The 21330-nt window shown below is 49.0% G+C and overlaps 1 protein-coding gene across 1 annotated transcript in view; it reads right to left on the bottom strand.

Moving 5' to 3' along the window:
- Nucleotides 1–21330, bottom strand: part of LOC115469711 (disintegrin and metalloproteinase domain-containing protein 9-like) — a 538235-nt gene that overhangs the window by 247673 nt on the left and 269232 nt on the right. The window contains exon 8 of the mRNA XM_030202498.1: nt 17897–18068. Coding sequence (XP_030058358.1) covers nt 17897–18068 — 172 coding nt within the window. The remainder of the gene's footprint in view (nt 1–17896; nt 18069–21330) is intronic.

The raw sequence follows: 21330 nt of genomic DNA, 5'->3' as shown, positions 1-21330 counted from the left end.
AAATACTGTTTGGCACATCACCAGACTACATGCTAGACATGATCAAACTACTGCCAAGAAATGCAAACCCAGAGGTTACCTACTACTTCACCTGCCCAACTGCACAAAATTACAAGTCCACCAACATGGCGGGATTTAGCTACCTGGGCTGAAAATGGTGGAGCTCAAATCCCATAGCTATAAGAAGCATCATGAACTATCTCCAGTTCAGAAAAGACCTACAGACCTACCTCTTCTATGAGTAAAATATGCACTAATCATTCTGGAACAACAATACACAACACAACCTCAAATTGTAACGCATCTTTTCATTTAAGAAATGAACTAAGACATATCATGTCAAGAAACCCAATGACTAATCCATACGCACTAACAGTTATCTTGCCAACCACTGTAAAACACAGCATCGTACAGCCTAATAAATCAATGTAATCTCGAACAACTGTTAAATGTAAGCCACATTGAACTGAAACCCATTTTTGGATAATCGTGGGATACAAGAATGAATAAATAAATAAATACACAAATTTCCTTACAAAATCAATGAGTGAAATATCTGGTGGAGATTTTCTTCTTATGAGGGGGAGATGAGTCTAATGGTAAGCCAACTGAACCATCTTCATAGGAAAACATCTGGTTTATAATCAGAGGACCAGGAGTTTTCAGTCTGACCCCAAAAATACTCCAGAGGAAAAGTCTAGGTTTCTGTCTGTCTTGACTTACTGACACTGGAGTTAGGCCTTGGACAAAGGCATCATGACACTGAGGGTCTGCAATTCCTCAGTGAAGTTTCTCCACCAACACACTGGAAATCTACATTGCTGTTGCAGAAACTGACATCAAGACCAAGGTCTCAGCATCGATATCTCTTTTATATGAAATCTCCAGGACTAGCTAGATGTCTCTCTGTATTGATATTGATGGAGTTGAAGCTGCAGTATTTTGTCAAGCAAAGAACTGTTCCATCTGTACTTGGCTATTCCTCATGACTTGTTCCCCAAAGGCTGCTATTGATAAAGGTGTAAGGAAAACAGCGGGAGTGGTCATACGTTCTCCTGAGTCACCTGGGGAGTACTGGAAGTCAGGTCTTGGGCCATTGGTGGATGTTGCACTCCCTCTGATACCAAGGAAGTTGAGAAGTGCTCACTTTGGGGGCACTTCAAGGACATCAGTGACTTTCCTGCTTATTTTCGAAGGAGAAGGGCACCTATCTTCCGACACAAATCGGGAGATGGGCGCCCTTCTATCAAGGTCGGCCAAATCGGCATAATTGAAAGCCGACTTGGCCCTTCCTCAACTGCTTTCCGTCGAGGGGACAACCAAAGTTCACGGGGGCGTGTCAGCAGTGTACCGAAGGCGGGACAGGGGTGTGGTTAAGAGATGGGCGTCCTCGGCCGATAATGGAAAAAAGAAAGGTGTCCCTGACGAGCATTTGGCCGACTTTACTTGGTGCATTATTTAACGTCCAAGCCTCGAAAAGGTGCCCGAAATGACCAGATGAACACCGGAGGGAATCTTACTCCCCCTGTGGTCACCAACCCCCTCCCACCCCCCCAAAAAACAAATTAAATAACATTTTTTTCCAGCCTCTATGCTAGCCTCAAATGTCATACCCAGCTCCATCACAGCAGTGGCGTTCCTAGGAGCGCTGACACCTAGGGCGGATCGCCGATGTGCCCCGCCCCCCGGTGCAGTGGCCCCCCCGTGCAGCGCGACCCCCACCCCGGTGAAAAAACCCCCTCACCCCCGGGTAAACGCTACTGGGGGGGTGCCGCACGCCGGTCAGTGTCGTTCGTTTCCGTGCTCCCTCTGCAGAGGGAGCATGGAAACGAACAACGCTGAGCGGTGCGCGGCACCCCCTCAGCGGTGTGCACCCAGAGCGGACTGCCCCCACCGCCCCCCCCCCCCCCTTGGTACGCCACTGCATCACAGCAGTATGCAGGTCCCTGGAGCAGTTTTTAGTGGGTACTGCAGTGCACTTCAGACAGGCGGACCCAGGCCCATCTCCCCCTACCTGTTACACTTGTGGTGGTAAATGGGAGTCCACCAAAACCCACCACAAACCCACTGTACCCACATCTAGGTGTCCCCCTTTACCCTTTAAGGGCTATGGTAGTGTTGTACAGTTGTGGGTAGTGGGTTTTGGGGGGGGTTGGGGGGGCTCAGCACCTAAGGTAAGGGAGCTGTGCACCTGGGAGCAATTTGTGAAGTCCACTGCAGTGCCCCCTAGGGTGCCCGCTTGGTGTCCTGGCCTGCACTACGAATGCTGGCTCCTCCCACAACCAAATGGCTTGGGTTTGGTTGTTTTTGAGATGGGCGTCCTCGGTTTCCATTATCGGCGAAAACCGAGGTCGCCCATCTCTAAGGTCGGCGATCTCAACATTTAGGTCGACCATCTCTAAGGTTGACCTAAATGTTGAGATTTGGGCGTCCCCCACCATATTATCGAAACGAACAAGGGATGCCCATCTTGTTTCGATTATACGGGTTGCCCCGCCCCTTTACGGGGCCGTCCTCAGAGATGGGCGCCCCCGTTCGATTATGCCCCTCCACGGTGCTCTCAATACTGCACTCTGATGAATTGCAATGCTAATGCATCCCAGCCTCTGCCTGGTAGTTGTTATCATGAATCCTTGCCATCAAAGATGAGGAAGAATCCTTCCTTTTCATCAGGCAGGATTCAGATGAATGATCCTGATGTCCTCTGTTGATGCTGAGGGTAAACGGTTTATGCTTCATGCTGATGCACCCCCTGCATCTAAAGGAACTCTAGCACTCATGGAGACCAACGCTTCCAATGCCCAAGTCAATGGACAGGGCTTCTCAGCACCAAAAATACATTTGTGCTGCTTTTTCAACAACAAAAACCTCTTCTGGATATCTGTAAACATAATTTACAATGAAAGGGATCATGGTGGACTCCAGACACTGCACGTACCAGTTATGGTTACTCATAATGGAAAACGGTCTCATTGTATAGGGTGTACTTCTTAAAGACATTGGAAATTAGTTTTCTGGGAAATCTGATCTGTAAAAATAGCTGCTCAGAAATCAAATGACTAGGTTTTGAAAAAAAAAAAAAAAAAGGCGCCGACTGGGGAGCCTACCCCGGGAGATGTGAAAAAATGAAGGAAACTTAAAAACAACCAAAAACCTAAAACACTAACAGAGAATAATTACCTCACAACAATAACAAGACATGAGAAAACGTGCAAAAATGAAATTTAGAAGAAGCTTCTTGAAGCAAGCTCCAGTGACACATGTCCAACCAATTCTGCAGAGATGAAGACTGAGGTGGCGCCACACAGTAGTTACAGACAGGAAGGGGTGCACATGTGCAGTGAAGCAACTCAAAAGCTTCAAATACATATTAAGTTCAAAAAGCTTTGTGTGCTTACTGTGAGGATTTGTTATCCTAGTTGTCCTTGGAGAAGTAGTACTGACTAGGTGGGGCAGGTCAATACTTTTCAGCAGTATTATCTGGATAATGTTGCTGAAAATCTGGATAGCACCAGGGCAGAGCTAGGATTTATCCAGCTAGGATTTATTTGCGCAATGATCTGCGCAAGTATCCAGATAACTATCTAGGTAACTTAGGACAGGGAAAAACTGTTTAAGTTTTCTAGATTCATATCCATTTAATAGTACTGTTTTGTTTTTTCCCTAAGTTTCCTGGATACTGATGCTGAATATTGCTGGTGTTCTGATAAATCCCAGCTCTGCCCACGGACTTCCCTGGCTCTAGTTGGATAGCACCTAGGAGGTCTGCAGTAATTTTCATTATCTGGATATTGGTTATATTTTACTCTTTTGGATTTGTGAGGTACTTGTCACCTGATTGGCCTGTTGGAAACAGGATACTGGGTTTGATGCCCTAGTACAGCAATGCTTATGTGGTGGCCAGTGCTATACCCAGATATTCAAGTGTAAATGCCGTGGCCAGGATTCAATCGGAACACTGACTGTAGAGTTTCAATAGTACCCCAACAATGTATGTCAATAGCCACCATTTGTCCCACCCAGTTTGCCAAGTTACCTTTGCCTATAAAATTCTTACTCTTCCTTGCCTTTATCACTGTACCCCTGTGATAAAGATCTCAGCTGTTAAGGCTGAACACATGCCAAGTTTAGCTCCTTATTCCCTTTTATGGGTCTGGCACTTTCCTATTGCTTATCCTAACTGCAACAGAGCTTCATTGAGATATAGTACCATGTTTTTAATAGCACCTATCCAAGAATTTTTCCCTTAATTTTTTGCCTAATTTAGTCCAGTCATTAGCCAAAATTCACACTTCATGGCTCACTAAAGAAATCAATAAACATGGGCCTAAGCCTGTCTAATAGATACAACTATTAAGTAATGGCTGAGTCCACCCTCTTCCCCAAAGCCTGTGAATTCCATATCTGTAGCTTCTCCAGTGCTGACTGAGCCAGGGAACTGAAACAACTTCTGCATCACACTAAGTCTTCAGTATGGCACAGCACAGTTACAAAGTACGTCTTACTCCTTAGTCTTTTTTGCCTTTAGCAAGCTATCTTGGTACTCTTCCAATTATACTTTATATTTAATTCTGTTTATTGGCAGAAAAGGTAACATACAAATAACACTGCAAAGTAACAATCTGAATACCAATTACCTTCAGCATATTCATGAATTGTGGTATGTTCTACATTTTATTTATCCCCTCTCTCTAGTCTCCCCCACTCTCTCATCCCTATCCCCAATCCCTCCCTCCCATCCCCTCCCACAACATAAATGACCCTGTTAACAATTATATCTATGATATGAACTCTGATAAAATCAGTTTAAGATTCGACTCCTCGCTAACGGTTGCAGTGTGTCCCAGAAATTCGCCCATGTCCTCTGAAATCTCAGTCCTTCTCTGGAGGACAAATCCAATAGTCCGCACCTCTCCAGCTTTAGGAGTTCTATCATTTGTATTCTCCAGGTTCGTACAGCAGGAGCTCTGATGTCCCGCCAGTGTAATAAGATGACTCTCTTTCCCATCAATATTGCTCGCTGCAGGAAGGACAGGAATCCTGGCAGTGTTGGCTTAATACATTTATATTCACCAAACAATAGCATTGGGTGTCTCTGTATTGTGCGTCCCCAGTATCTCTTGACTTCACCCAAAATTTGGGTCCACAGTTGCAGCGTGTGTGGGCAAAACCAAAACATATGGCCAAGCGTAGCCTGGGCCTGTCTGCACCAAGGGCACGCATCCGAGTCACTGTACCCAGCCTTGCAAGCTCGTGCTGGCGAAATATATAGTCGCAGAGCAAACTTATATTGCATCTCTAAGTATTTAGTAAAGATGGAGGTTTTCCACATGGAGGATACAAATTTGCTCAATATCTCTCCAGTAACTTCAGTCAGTAACTCTTCCTCCCAGCGCTGAGCTCTACTTCTAAAGTCTATGTCTTCTGTGGAATCTTGCAGAGCTCTATGATGATATTTGAGAGGCACCGATTCCTGTGCCCCCAATGTCATGTCCGTGCTCAACATGTCTTGTACGTCTTCACTCAAGTTAGACCAGCCCAGTGCTACTATGTAACGCTGCACCTGTAAGTAAGGAAAGCGATCTATCTCCCGTAATTTGAATTCCTGACACAAATCTGTAAATGTGCGGGTTTTACCCTCCTCAGACACCAATTGATTTACATACTTTATTCCAAGTGCCCGCCAGCGGCCAAAAGCCACAGATGATGTGCCCTCAGGAAAATCCGGATTATGAAGCAATGGCAAAAAAGGTGTCGCCCTCCAATTGAAATGGTGCCACCTGCAAAGCCATCGCCACGCTGCTCTCGCTGAGGCAACCAGGGGGTTCCTAACCAGTTCTCTACTTAATCTCCTTCCGGGCACATGAAGTACCCAGCCTAGGTGTGCAGTGGGGGACATGGCCAGCTCTGTTGGAGTTGCAGAAAAATCTTGGCTCTCCAATAGCCAATCCCTTATGTGCCTCATAGCACAGGCCACTGTTAATTGTCTTATATTAAGCAAACCCATCCCCCCCCTGAGGTCTCGGCTTCTGAATCACATGTAAGGGGAGTCTAGGCTTTTTGTTATTCCAGAGGAAATTCTGTACTAGCCTGTTTAGAATCTTCTCCTCCTTTCGCCTCAGATACAGCGGTAACATCTGAAATTTGTAAAGCCATTTCGGGACTATTATCATGTTTATAAGGCCTATCCGACCCATAAGCGAAAGTGGGCATGAGCTCCAAAGCTGCAGTAAGCATCTCGTGGTATCTATGAGGGGTTGTACATTTCTATCGAACAGGGTCCCCAGGTCAGTTGGAATGGTGATTCCCAAATAGTTAAACTGGTGCTCTTCCCATTGCAGTGAGAGGGGACCCCTCCATGTAGTTCTAATTGTAGCATCTAAGGGTATCGCCAGCGATTTTGTTTTGTTAATTGTGTACCCAGACAACTTGCCACATGCACTGGTAACTCCTAGGAGATTCTCTAAGGAAGTCTGGGGGTCACCTAGCAGCAGCAGGACATCGTCAGCGTATGCAAGTACCTTGTGCTCTTTCCCAAAGACCTGTATGCCTCTGACGTCCCGCTGCGTTCGGATCTCGACCAAAAGGGGTTCCAGTGTCAATAAAAAAAGTAGTGGAGAGAGGGGGCAGCCCTGTCGTGTGCCTCTGCCTATGTCAAACTCCAACGTTTGAACCCCATTCACTCTAACTGCAGCTCTTGGTTGCGTGTACAAAGTTGTTATCGCTTGCAGAGTCCATCCCTCCAAACCTATGATCTTTAATATTTCAAACATGAAGGACCAATTCACCTGGTCAAATGCCCGCTCTGCATCTAGGCTCACAATCATTCGGGGGGCCTCAGGTTCTGCCCCGGATAGCATAGCCATAATTAGTTTCCTTACATTTAAGACTGAATGTCGGCCACGAACAAACCCCGTTTGGTCTTCCTGAATGAGTAAAGGCATCAAGGGTGCCAGACGGTCAGCCAAAATCCGGGATAGCAATTTGGCCTCTACGTTTATTAAAGAAATTGGCCTGTAGGAATTAGGCTGCAAGAGGTCCTTGCCTTTTTTTGGAATCAAGCTGATTGTCGCCGAGTTTGCATGTCTTGGGAATTGACCTGCATCTACTATGGCATTAAGATGTTCAGTTAGTGGCCCTATTATCTGTGGGCTCATCATTTTGTAAAACTCTCCAGACAGACCGTCTGGCCCCGGTGCCGAGTGTAGCTTTAAGGCACCTATAGCCTTTTGCAGCTCTTTTGTCTCTACTGGATTGTTAAAGGGAGCCAGCCGGTCTAAAGGGATCGTCCCTAATCTTTTCGCTTGCAAATATCTCTGTATCTCTTCCCGAAGACCTACCTCCTCTGAGCCCTTTTCGTATAAAGTGGCAAAATGTTTCCTGAATATGAGTGCAATCTCTTCTAAGTTAGTTGTTACCCCACCTGTAGACTTTTGTATAGCTGGGATGAAGTATGATTTCCGGGCCCCCTTCACCAGTCTAGCCATCATTCCTCCCGCCCTGTCTCCGAATTTATGGAGTTTATATTTCCTGTACAATAGGGATCTCATTGTCCTTTCGTGTATTAAGCTGTTTAATGCTGCCCTGATGGACACCAGTAACTCATGCTGTGGCTGTGTGGGATTCCTAGTATAATTCCTTTTTACCTCTCTTAGTTTCCTCTCTAGGCCTATTATACCCTGTGTGATCTGTCAGTTGCGTTTACTAACATAGGCAATTATCTCGCCTCTTAATACTGCCTTGGCGGCCGACCAAAACAAAATAGAATCCTCACTATGAGCCTGGTTGTGTACTATGTACTCCTCCCATTTCTTCTGTAGGAAACTCGCAAAATCCTTAGAAGTGTAAAGATAAGCTGGAAACCGCCATCCCGGCCTCTGCTGAAAAAATGGCATGGATTCTAGGTCCACCCAGGTGAGCGAATGATCTGATATTTCTTCCGGGCTGATTTGGGCGCTGATTACTCTGGGGAAGAGATCTTGGGATGTGAATATGTAATCTATTCTGGACTGTGTGCAGTGCGCTCTAGAAGTATGCGTGTAATCTCTCTCCTCCCCGTGCAACAATCTCCATGTATCTACTAGGCCCAGTTCCTGGCAGAAAGCTTCCAACATAGCGGTGGCGGGCTCCCGCCGCATCTGACTAGTGCCTGATCTATCTAGCTCCTCATCCATCACTTGGTTCATGTCACCTGCTAGGATCAAGGGGAATTTTGCCTGACTTTGATAGCGTGCTAACAGCTGGGCGTAAAAAGTATGTGCTGAGGTGTTCGGGCCATATATAGAGGCTAGATGTAATTCCTTCCCCTGTAGGTTCAGTTTAATCCCTACCACTCGTCCTTCTCCATCTTTAAACATCATTTGTGCTTGACATAGCAAGGCTTTATGGATTAGGATAGCCACCCCCCCCTCTCCGCCCTGTTGCTGGGGAGCAGAATACCTCACCCACCCAGTGTCTCTTTAATTTCTCATGCTCTTCCTGGGAGAGCCTAGTCTCCTGGAGGCATGCTATCCCCACTCCGTGACGTTTTAAGGCCGCCAGTATTTTAGTTCTCTTAATGGGGGAAGTAATGCCGCCAACATTCCAGGAGATTATTCGCACTTTCCTAGGGGACGTGTCAGCTCTCTGACTGTCTGAACTTTAAATGATCTCTGTGTTCTTTCTCCCCAGGGCACCCAGCCTTGCCCCAAGGGAGTATATACCCCACCGCACACCATAGCATTAATAGCATAAATTGGTACCAGTTAGACAAGCAATAAAGCGAATGCTACATACCTGTAGAAGGTATTCTCCGAGGACAGCAGGCTGATTGTTCTCACTGATGGGTGACATCCACGGCAGCCCCTCCAATCGGAAACTTCACTAGCAAAGTCCTTTGCTAGCCCTCGCGCGCCCGCGCGCACCGCGCATGCGCGGCCGTCTTCCCGCCCGAAACCGGCTCGAGCCGGCCAGTCCAGTATGTAGCAAGACAATACACTTCAAGGGAAGACACAACTCCAAAGGGGAGGCGGGCGGGTTTGTGAGAACAATCAGCCTGCTGTCCTCGGAGAATACCTTCTACAGGTATGTAGCATTCGCTTTCTCCGAGGACAAGCAGGCTGCTTGTTCTCACTGATGGGGTATCCCTAGCCCCCAGGCTCACTCAAAACAACAACATTGGTCAATTGGGCCTCGCAACGGCGAGGACATAACTGAGATTGACCTAAAAAATTTACCAACTAACTGAGAGTGTAGCCTGGAACAGAACAAACAGGGCCCTCGGGGGGTGGAGTTGGATCCTAAAGCCCAAACAGGTTCTGAAGAACTGACTGCCCGAACCGACTGTCACGTCGGGTATCCTGCTGCAGGCAGTAATGAGATGTGAATGTGTGGACAGATGACCACGTCGCAGCTTTGCAAATTTCCTCCATGGTGGCTGACTTCAAGTGGGCTACCGACGCTGCCATGGCTCTAACATTATGAGCCGTGACATGACCCTCAAGAGCCAGCCCAGCCTGGGCGTAAGTGAAGGAAATGCAATCTGCTAGCCAATTGGATATGGTGCGTTTCCCTACAGCCACTCCCCTCTTGTTGGGATCAAAAGAAACAAACAATTGGGCGGACTGTCTGTGGGGCTGTGTCCGCTCCAGATAGAAGGCCAATGCTCTCTTGCAGTCCAATGTGTGCAGCTGACGTTCAGCAGGGCAGGAATGAGGACGGGGAAAGAATGTTGGCAAGACAATTGACTGGTTCAGATGGAACTCCGACACAACCTTTGGCAGAAACTTAGGGTGAGTGCGGAGGACTACTCTGTTGTGATGAAATTTGGTGTAAGGGGCCTGGGCTACCAGGGCCTGAAGCTCACTGACTCTACGAGCCGAGGTAACTGCCACCAAGAAAATGACCTTCCAGGTCAAGTACTTCGGATGGCAGGAATTCAGTGGCTCGAAAGGAGGTTTCATCAGCTGGGAGAGAACGACATTGAGATCCCATGACACTGTAGGAGGCTTGACAGGGGGCTTTGACAAAAGCAAACCTCTCATGAAGCGAACAACTAAAGGCTGTCCTGAGATCGGCTTACCTTCCACTTGGTAATGGTATGCACTGATTGCACTAAGGTGAACCCTTACGGAGTTGGTCTTCAGACCAGACTCAGACAAGTGGAGAAGGTATTCAAGCAGGGTCTGTGTAGGACAAGAGCGAGGATCTAGGGCCTTGCTGTCACACCAGACGGCAAACCTCCTCCAATGAAAGAAGTAACTTCTCTTAGTGGAGTCTTTCCTGGAAGCAAGCAAGATGCGGGAGACACCCTCTGGCAGACCCAAAGAGGCAAAGTCTACGCCCTCAACATCCAGGCCGTGAGAGCCAGGGACTGGAGGTTGGGATGCAGAAGAGCCCCTTCGTCCTGCGTGATGAGGGTCGGAAAACACTCCAATCTCCACGGTTCTTCGGAGGATAACTCCAGAAGAAGAGGGAACCAGATCTGACGCGGCCAAAAGGGAGCAATCAGAATCATGGTGCCTCGGTCTTGCTTGAGTTTCAACAAAGTCTTCCCCACCAGAGGAATGGGAGGATAAGCATACAGCAGACCTTCCCCCCAATCCAGGAGGAAGGCATCCGACGCCAGTCTGCCGTGGGCCTGAAGCCTGGAACAGAACTGAGGGACCTTGTGGTTCACTTGAGATGCGAAGAGATCCACCAGGGGGGTGCCCCACGCCTGGAAGATCTGTCGCACCACACGGGAATTGAGCGACCACTCGTGAGGTTGCATAATCCTGCTCAACCTGTCGGCCAGACTGTTGTTTACGCCTGCCAGATATGTGGCTTGGAGCACCATGCCTTGACGGCGAGCCCAGAGCCACATGCTGACGGCTTCCTGACACAGGGGGCGAGATCCGGTGCCCCCCTGCTTGTTGACATAGTACATGGCAACCTGATTGTCTGTCTGAATTTGGATAATTTGATGGGACAGCCGATCTCTGAAAGCCTTCAGAGCGTTCCAGATCGCTCGCAACTCCAGAAGATTGATCTGTAGATCGCTTTCTTGGAGGGACCACCTTCCTTGGGTGTGAAGCCCATCGACATGAGCTCCCCATCCCAGGAGAGACGCATCCGTGGTCAGCACTTTTTGAGGCTGAGGAATTTGGAAGGGACGTCCCAGAGTCAAATTGGAGCAAATCGTCCACCAATACAGGGATTCGAGAAAACTCGTGGACAGGTGGATCACGTCCTCTAGACCCCCGGCGGCCTGATACCACTGGGAGGCTAGGGTCCATTGAGCAGATCTCATGTGAAGGCGGGCCATGGGAGTCACATGAACTGTGGAAGCCATGTGGCCCAGCAATCTCAACATCTGCCGAGCTGTGATCTGCTGGGACGCTCGCACCCGCGAGACGAGGGACAACAAGTTGTTGGCCCTCGCCTCTGGGAGATAGGCGCGAGCCGTCCGAGAATCCAGCAGGGCTCCGATGAATTCGAGTTTCTGCACTGGGAGAAGATGGGACTTTGGGTAATTTATCACAAACCCCAGTAGCTCCAGGAGGCGAATAGTCATCTGCATGGACTGCAGGGCTCCTGCCTCGGATGTGTTCTTCACCAGCCAATCGTCGAGATATGGGAACACGTGCACTCCCAGCCTGCGAAGCGCCGCTGCTACCACAGCTAGGCACTTTGTGAACACCCTGGGCGCAGAGGCGAGCCCAAAGGGTAGCACACAGTACTGGAAGTGGCGTGCGCCCAGCTGAAATCGCAGATACTGTCTGTGAGCTGGCAGTATCGGGATGTGTGTGTAGGCATCCTTCAAGTCCAGAGAGCATAGCCAATCGTTTTGCTGAATCATGGGGAGAAGGGTGCCCAGGGAAAGCATCCTGAACTTTTCTTTTACGAGATATTTGTTCAGGGCCCTTAGGTCTAGGATGGGACGCATCCCCCCTGTTTTCTTTTCCACAAGGAAGTACCTGGAATAGAACCCCAGCCCTTCTTGCCCGGATGGCACGGGCTCGACCGCATTGGCGCTGAGAAGGGCGGAGAGTTCCTCTGCAAGTACCTGCTTGTGCTGGAAGCTGTAGGACTGAGCTCCCGGTGGACAATTTGGAGGTTGAGAGGCCAAATTGAGGGTGTATCCTTGCCGGACTATTTGGAGAACCCACTGATCGGAGGTTATGAGAGGCCACCTTTGGTGAAAAGCTTTCAACCTCCCTCCGACAGGCAGGTCGCCCGGCACTGACACTTGGATGTCGGCTATGCTCTGCTGGAGCCAGTCAAAAGCTCGCCCCTTGCTTTTGCTGGGGAGCCGCGGGGCCTTGCTGATTCGCACGCTGCTGACGAGAGCGAGCGCGCTGGGGCTTAGCCTGGGCCGCAGGCTGTCGGGAAGGAGGATTGTACCTACGCTTGCCAGAAGTATAGGGAACAGTCTTCCTTCCCCCGAAAAATCGTCTACCTGTAGAGGTAGAAGCTGAAGGCTGCCGGCGGGCGAACTTGTCGAATGCGGTGTCCCGCTGGTGGAGAGACTCTACCACCTGCTCGACTTTTTCGCCAAAAATGTTATCCGCACGGCAAGGCAAGTCCGTAATCCGCTGCTGGATTCTATTCTCCAGGTCGGCGGCACGCAGCCATGAGAGCCTGCGCATCACCACACCTTGAGCAGCGGCCCTGGACGCAACATCAAAAGTGTCATAAACTCCTCTGGCCAGGAATTTTCTGCACGCCTTCAGCTGCCTGACCACCTCCTGAAAAGGCTTGGCTTGCTCAGGGGGAAGAGCATCAACCAAGCCCGCCAACTGCCGCACATTATTCCGCATGTGTATGCTCGTGTAGAGCTGGTAAGACTGGATCTTGGACACGAGCATAGAGGAATGGTAGGCCTTCCTCCCAAAGGAGTCTAAGGTTCTAGCGTCCTTGCCCGGGGGCGCCGAAGCATGTTCCCTAGAACTCTTAGCCTTCTTTAGGGCCAAATCCACAACTCCAGAGTCATGAGGCAACTGGGTGCGCATCAGCTCTGGGTCCCCATGGATCCGGTACTGGGACTCGATCTTCTTGGGAATGTGGGGATTAGTTAATGGCTTGGTCCAGTTCGCAAGCAATGTCTTCTTCAGGACATGGTGCAAGGGAACAGTGGACGCTTCCTTAGGTGGAGAAGGATAGTCCAGGAGCTCAAACATTTCAGCCCTGGGCTCGTCCTCCACAACCACCGGGAAGGGGATGGCCGTAGACATCTCCCGGACAAAGGAGGCAAAAGACAGACTCTCGGGAGGAGAAAGCTGTCTCTCAGGAGAGGGAGTGGGATCAGACGGAAGACCCTCAGACTCCTCGTCAGAGAAATATCTGGGATCTTCCTCTTCCTCCCACGAGGCCTCACCCTCGGTGTCAGACACAAGTTCACGGACCTGTGTCTGCAACCTCGCCCTGCTCGACTCCGTGGAACCCCGTCCACGATGGGGGCGTCGAGAGGTAGACTCCCTCGCCCGCATCGGCGAAGCTCCCTCCGCCGACGTAGTCGGGGAGCCTTCCTGGGAGGTGGCCGCGGTCGGTACCGCACGCGGTACCGACGTCGGGGACCTCAACCTGGGCGATGGGCCAGCCGGCGCCACGCTCGACGGTACCGGTGGCGCAAGCACCGCCGGTACCGGAGGGGTAGGGCGCAACAGCTCTCCCAGAATCTCTGGGAGAACGGCCCGGAGGCTCTCGTTTAGAGCGGCTGCAGAGAAAGGCTGAGAGGTCGATGCAGGCGTCGACGTCAGTACCTGTTCCGGGCGTGGAGGCTGTTCCGGGCTGTCCAGAGCGGAGCGCATCGACACCTCCTGAACAGAGGGTGAGCGGTCCTCTCGGTGCCGATGCCTGCTGGGTGCCGAATCCCTCGGCGACCCAGAGCTCTCGGTGCCGACACGGGGAGGAGACCGGTGCCGATGCTTCTTCGATTTCTTCCGAAGCATGTCACCGGAGCTCCCCGGCACCGACGAGGAGGACGTCGAATCCATCCGTCGCTTCCTCGGGGCCGAGACTGAAGAAGGTCGATCTCGGGGGGGCTGTACCGCAGGAGCCCTCAGGGTAGGCGGAGACCCACCCGAGGGCTCACCGCCACCAGCAGGGGAATGGACAGCCCTCACCTGCACTCCACCCGATGCACCACCGTCCGACGACATCAGCAGACGAGGTCCTGGTACCACCGACGTCGATGCAGCTATCCGATGTCTCGGCGCCGATGCAGAGGCCCGATGCCTCGATGCACTCGATGCAGGGGCGGCCGAGGAAGATGGTCTGGACGCTGACGACGTCGATGCACTCGAAGATCCCGGTGCCGATGCCGACGAAGAGCCCGAGAACAACACGTTCCACTGGGCTAGTCTCGCTACCTGAGTCCGCCTTTGAAGCAGGGAACACAGACTGCAGTTCTGAGGGCGGTGCTCGGCCCCCAGACACTGAAGACACGACGAGTGTCGATCAGTGAGCGAGATAACCCGGGCGCACTGGGTGCACTTCTTGAAGCCGCTGGAAGGCTTCGATGTCATGGGCGGAAAAATCACGCCGGCGAAATCAAAAGCCGAAATGGCGAAATTTGAAGCACCAAATTTAGAGGGAGAAAAATCTCGACCGAGGCCGAAAAGAGGCCTACCCCGACGACGAAAGAAAACTTACCGGGGCAAAAAAGCTGGAAGTACGGGGAGGATTTACACGAAACCCGGCGGGGGGTTTCCGGAGCACTTCCCGACTAGGACAAAGCTTTCCCGAAGGAAAAAAACACGTTCAAAACAAATTGGACGCGCGAGGTCGACTTTCCGGGGCTCGACACGGCGAAAACACGACCGTACCGAGTGCGGACAAAAGAAGACTGGCCGGCTCGAGCCGGTTTCGGGCGGGAAGACGGCCGCGCATGCGCGGTGCGCGCGGGCGCGCGAGGGCTAGCAAAGGACTTTGCTAGTGAAGTTTCCGATTGGAGGGGCTGCCGTGGACGTCACCCATCAGTGAGAACAAGCAGCCTGCTTGTCCTCGGAGAATAATAGTATTTAGGTTCATTATCATCTTGTGCTTTTTCCTTACCCCTAACCCCCCTCCCCTTCTCCTCTCCCCTTCCTTCCCCATCCCTCCCCCTCCCCCCTCTCATTTGGTTCCCCTTTTCTTCACCCCTCCAGCCCTCATGACAACTGCCCATTTACTGTGGGTCTTAGGGGTTTCCTAGCCTCCTGGCCCCCGACTCTTATGTTCTAATTTTTAATCAATATAACAACCCTGCTTATCAACCAACAATGCTTAATGTCACAGCTTTAGCCAAGTACATTCATATACACAGCAGTTCAATCAGTCATTACCCACAGCTGCCCTTTCTCTCTGTTCCAGCTGCTGTACATATTTCTTTGCTTCTTCAGGTGATCCTAGAACTTTCCATTGTCCTTGCTCTTTGATTTTTAGAATCGCTGGGTATGTCAGCATGAACTGAATATTCAGCTCATGCAAGCGTTTGCAGTGCGGGGAATACAGTTTCCTCTTCTCTTGTAAGGCTGCAGAGTAGTCTTGGAAGATGAGGATTTGATGACCATCAAACTTAGTCTCGTTCCGTTTTTGTCTGTATCCTCTTAAAATCTCTTCCTTATGGATGTAATTGTGAACCTTCAGAATCACAGTTCGCAGGCTGCGTCGGCCATCTTGCTGTCGGCCTATGCGGTGGGCCCTCTCCAAACATAAAGGCCCCACATGGTCGGACAATGCAAACTCCTGCGACAGCCATTTTTCCAACACCGACGGCAGCACTGAGGCTCCCACAGATTCCGGTAAGCCTATTATTCTTAAATTTGCCCGACGAGATCTATTTTCAAGTTCATCAAGTTTTTCCGCAAGTGACCCGGTTTTGGTCTCTAGCACTCTCACCTGCTGCAAAGCAGGGGGAAGTGCCTCCTCCATTGCCACCATCCGCTGTTCTACCTCTCCAGTCCTCCTCACTGTGTCTGTTAAAAGTTCTTCCAGCGTCGTCAGCTGAGCAAAGACCTTATCAAATTTTATCTGGATCGGCTCGATCACTGTTCCTACAGTGCTTGCTATTTGACGCAGCTGCTCTTCCGAGAATACCGCGGCGTCAGATTGTGGCGGGCTCTCTTCCACTCCGCCAGTCGTCTTCGGCTTCTCTTTTTCTTTTTTAGTGCTTTTTGGCGCCATTGTTGCTGTTGAAGCACTCAAAAAGTTTTCCATGCGATGTGCTGTCGCTATTCCTATCAGTCAGCAATTTTTCTCTACGGTTTGCAGGGTTTTTTGAGAGTTAATTCGAGTCGGGGCCCAGGAGAACTCGGCACCACGTCTGCCTTGCCCTAAAGCATCACGTGACCCCCCCAATTATACTGTATCAGTGCCATGTGCTGAATTATCTTGAAACCTCTCCTAGGGAGCCTAATACAGCTGTATTTCAACCCCACATGCTGGTTTGTTGTCTTCCCTTTTAGCACTCTTCCTTTCAGAGTAGCTTGTAACATCCTACTATATAAATGAGCTTTGACCGACGTGCTGCGCATGTGCAGAACAGTGCAGCGTCACTTCACAGGTCTCTACTGACGTGCAGTGCATGCGCATTCTGCGCATGCGTCCCTACACCCACTACGCCGCCACTACCACCCCTCCAACCCCACGAGGTCGACGCCGCAAGCTCTGACCGCATGCACAGAACAGCGCAGCTGTTCTTCGAATGCTTCCCTACACCCACTACGTCGCCGCTACCACCCCTTCAACCCCATGAGGTCGATGATCTTTCCAATAGCATTTGCTGTTGTTCTGAGTGAACTATCGGCGCCAAGCTCCGCCTACTGGCTTCAGCTCACATGATGGACTAGGTAGGTTCACTTCATCTCCTGTTCATTCAACCTCCTTGGAACCACTCCCCCAACGCGCACAAGAGGCGGGAACGTGTGTGCGTGGCCTCTGTTAATGACATCATGAGTGCGTTCGGGGTGTCAGTCTCAGCGCCTTTGTGACATTGTGCGCACACGCCGCAGCCTCGCTTCCCCATGAGCAGCCGGAGCGCAGGCCTGCCCAGGCCCCGCCCTGTCATGAGCAGCTTTGGATTCGGGTTTGGTGCGGTTGGAGGAGGTTCAGAGTCCCGATCCTCCACTGTCACAGGGACTCCTAGCAGCTCTCTCCCTCACACAAACACACACACACACACTCTCACTCTCTGGAACTCACTCTCACACTCTCTCTCTTTCACACAGACACACACACACTTTGTCTCTCTCACACACACACAGAGCGGGACAGTGATGCTGGAAATGGATCCGAGGCACGTCGCTCACACACACTACACATACAGTCAACTCATTGAAGTCCAATAATACCGCACCATACCCCATATAGGTTACAGGAAGATGTATGGGGGGGGGGGGGGGCAGGCGACTCAAAAACGAGCCCTGCTTTGCTGCCTCAAACAACTGGCTATAAGGAGCGACTTACCCTCCACTGTCACAGGGACTCCTAGCAGCTCTCTCTCTCTGTCACACACACACACACACATATACACACTCTCTCTGTCTCTGAATTCACTCTCACACTCTCTCAGACAGACACACACACATTCTCTCTCTCTCTCTCTCACACACACACACACACACACACACACACACAAAATATTAGAACAATAAGGGACATGGGAAATCAAATAAGTCAAACAATAACAAGGTTCAAATTCTGTTTACACAAAGAACGTAGTATATAAAAGTGTACTGTAGACATCCACTCTCATTTCTTGCTTTGGATATTTCATTACATTTTTCACAACAAAAATGTTGCCTGTTTTAAAGGGCTTTATGGCTTGTATGTTTCATATTTAAATCGGGTCCACCCTACCATATCTTCTTCTTGCTTCTCTTTCTATAGCAACCTAGTTCAAAGCTCTTTTTAGACATAATTAAAATTGTAAGCCATTATAACAGAAGTTACTGACCTTTATGTTACCACAGTCACATTCTTCCCCATCTTCCACCAAACCATTACCACAGGTCTTTGCAGTAAAAACTGAATCGGCCACTGGAACGTTTTTTAGACATTTTGTGCCACCAAAGAGACTTAATCGTTTAAAATGATTAGCACTGCAGTCACTAAATTTCACAGCATTTCTGCAGCAGAAAAAAATGGAACATTTTGTAGCTACAAGCATGATTACTTTCCCCACAAAGAAACTTAGAAAACTTACCATACAATGGTGGTCTAAGAACAGTGGAATAAATCCTTCACTGGATTGGGGGGGTGGGGGTGGAAAAGGGTTATCGATATCAAGTACAAAAATCACCAAGTAAAATAGCAGGGTGACTGATTTCAATCCATGTAAATTACTAGTCAAGAAAATGTGGTTTGGTCATTTTTGTTGTTTGATACAACTCATACATATTCATTAGTACTCCGGCAGATAAAAATTTCAAGTCCAATATTCAGCCGGCGGCGATCAGCGTTTTGCTGACTGCATGTGGCATTATCCCTGGAAAATCAATGTGATATTCACTACTTAACTAGCTATGGTGACCCGCATAAAGATAGGACTTTTATGTGGTCCTATTTATGCAGTTACCTTGGCTGGTTAAGTGCTATATATTGGCACTTAACCAGTAAATGCTGACTCTGCCCTCAGAACGTCCCCAAAACAGCCAGTTTCACGTTGGGCGTTAAACAGACTTTCAGCAGCACTATATGGTTAAGTGCTGCTGAATATGACTGGTTAGCCTTGAACAAGTGATTTAACTGGACAGAAGGCATTTCTGGCTGGTTAAAACGCTTTGAAAATCGACCCTTTCATTTTTAGAAGAGAGGTGGGAACACATTATATATTATAAAACATTTAAAATGGTTTTATTCCCAGATTAATTTTTATTAAAAGTTGGTCATTTTGTTTAATATCAGAGCTAATTAACACTTGTGAACCAGCTCCAGTTCAATTAGTCATGGATAGTTGGAAGATATTTAACCACCGTCACCACCAAAGAGGCTTTTAAACTGTATTAATAGTCTTGTTTATTATAGTTAGTTTTCTTTGAATAGATTGCTTAATTATAAATGTAAAGTAAAAAAAAATAAAACTAAGGGATTGATAATCAACGGGGTTTAAGTGGGCAAGAGAAGCTCTTGTCCACTTAAATCCCACTCCTCAGGGCATCCCTAGATATTCATCAGTGCTTAACAGCACAATGCCACTGAATATCCCCTCTGACAGCCACGAAACTCTGCAGTTAGTGCTGGAGCGATCCCTGGGCAGTGTCACGAAGAAGACAGCAGTTATGTGGGTACTGGCAATACTCGGTGCTGGTGCCCACATAAGTAAGCCAGCAGATAAGACTGTGAAAACATAACTTCCAGATCAGTGGCTGACCTGGATGTTCAATGAGGGTGCCCAGATCTGGTCCCGGCATTGAATATCCAGGTTAGATTCAGTTTGCAGTGGTGAGCGGCTTGAAAACCGCTGTCAAGGGCTGAATATTGGAGGATTAAACTGGAAGTTTCAGCCAAATCAACACGAGAAACAAAACTACTGGGTGGTACAGTTAAAACAGGTACAAATAAGTACCTGTATGGGGTACAAATGTAACAAAAAAAAAAAAAAAGTCTTGATCTGTGCCTTCTGGTTTGTAAATAGTCAAGAAAAGAAAGGTGAGCTTTCTCACTTTTTTGGTTCCCACATTACACATATTTTAAAACTTAGAATTAATTATTCCCAAACGAGAAAAATTCCTACATCTCCCGAGCAGCTATGCTATTAAATGCAGGGTTACCCCTTCAGTTGTCTCTGAAGTCAAATGTTTTATGCGTCTTCCACCAACTCAGCTGTGCGACTCTCTTTAAAACCTCACTAGCAAACACACTTTTCAATGAGTTACTCTTGGCCCCAACATATAAACCAGTTTAGCTGCACTCTTGTAACTCACATAAGAGCTCAATCCACCACTGTAAGTTCTATAACTAAAAAGCAAAGTTACTTACCTGTAGCAGATGTTCTTCAAGGACAGCAGGATCTAAATCCTCACTCATAGGTGACATCACCGATGGTGCCTAGCACAGGAAAACAGCTTAAAATTTCTAGAAGCTTTTGAGGTGGCTCACCTTGCATATATGCCTGTTTCCACTGCTGCTGTCATGTGGGACTACCTCAGTTCATTATAAGCATAATGGAAGGCAAATCCTTAGAGAGGTAGAAGGGTTGTAAGGATTTATGTACTAATTGTCCTCAGAGGACACTAGCAACAGGTAAGCTACTTCCCTTTCTCCAAGGACAAGCAGGACAGTAAATCCTTACTCATAGGACTCTCTTAAAGGCTGACTTCAACAGAAAATGAAGATACATTCCTGTACCAGGTATTCTCCGAGGACAGCAGGCTGGATAACATCACTGATGGGTCGTCGTCCACGACGGCCCAGGAGACAGGAAGTCTAACAACAAAACTTTAGAAAGTTCGGGAGCGGCACAGCAACAACGCACTGCGCATGCGCAAGTGCCTTCCCGCTAGCGACACCCCCACGCTTCCCTAAGTTATATAAAAAGCAAAAAGATGAAGAACAACTCCAAATGGGAGGCGGGTGGGTTGTGATGATTTCCAGCCTGCTGTCCTCAGAGAATACCTGCTACAGGTATGTATCTTCATTTTCTCCGAGGACAAGCAGACTGGATATCATCACTGATGGGGTATCCCTAGAACCCAGGCTCACTCAAAACAATGAACATTGGTCAATTGGGCCTCGCAACAGCGAGGACATAACAGAGATTGACCTGAAACAAACACAACTAAGTGAGAGTGCAGGCTGGAACAGAACAGAAATGGGCCTAGGAGGGTGGAGTTGGATTCTAAACCCCAAACAGATTCTGTAACACTGACTGTCCAAACCGACTGTTGCGTTGGGTATCCTGCTGAAGGCAGTAGTGAGATGTGAATGTGTGGACAGATGACCACATTGCAGCCTTGCAAATTTCTTCAATAGAGGCTGACTTTAAGAGAGCCACTGACGAAGCCATGGCTCTAAAATTGTGAGCCGTGACACAGCCCTCTAAAGTCAACCCAGCTTGGGCATAAGTGAAGGAAATGCAATCTGCTAGCCAATTGGAGATGGTGCGTTTTCCGATGGCAACTCCCATCCGATTGGGATTAAAAGAAACAAACAGCTGGGCGGACTGTCTATAGGGCTTTGTCCGCTCCACGTAAAAGGTCAATGCTCTCTTACAGTCCAAGGTGTGCAACTTGTCCTCACCAGGGCGGGTGTGTGGAAGGGGAAAAAATGTTGGCAGGACAATTGACTGGTACAGATGGAACTCCAACACCACCTTCGGCAAGAACTTAGGATGAGTGCGGAGGACTACTCTGTTATGATTAAATTTAATATAAGGAGCATGGACTACCA

The sequence above is a fragment of the Microcaecilia unicolor genome, chromosome 4, assembly GCF_901765095.1.
Source record: "Microcaecilia unicolor chromosome 4, aMicUni1.1, whole genome shotgun sequence".
Lineage (NCBI taxonomy): Eukaryota > Metazoa > Chordata > Amphibia > Gymnophiona > Siphonopidae > Microcaecilia > Microcaecilia unicolor.
Note: the sequence above shows the minus strand (reverse complement) of the source record. Positions and strands in the feature narration are given on the sequence as shown.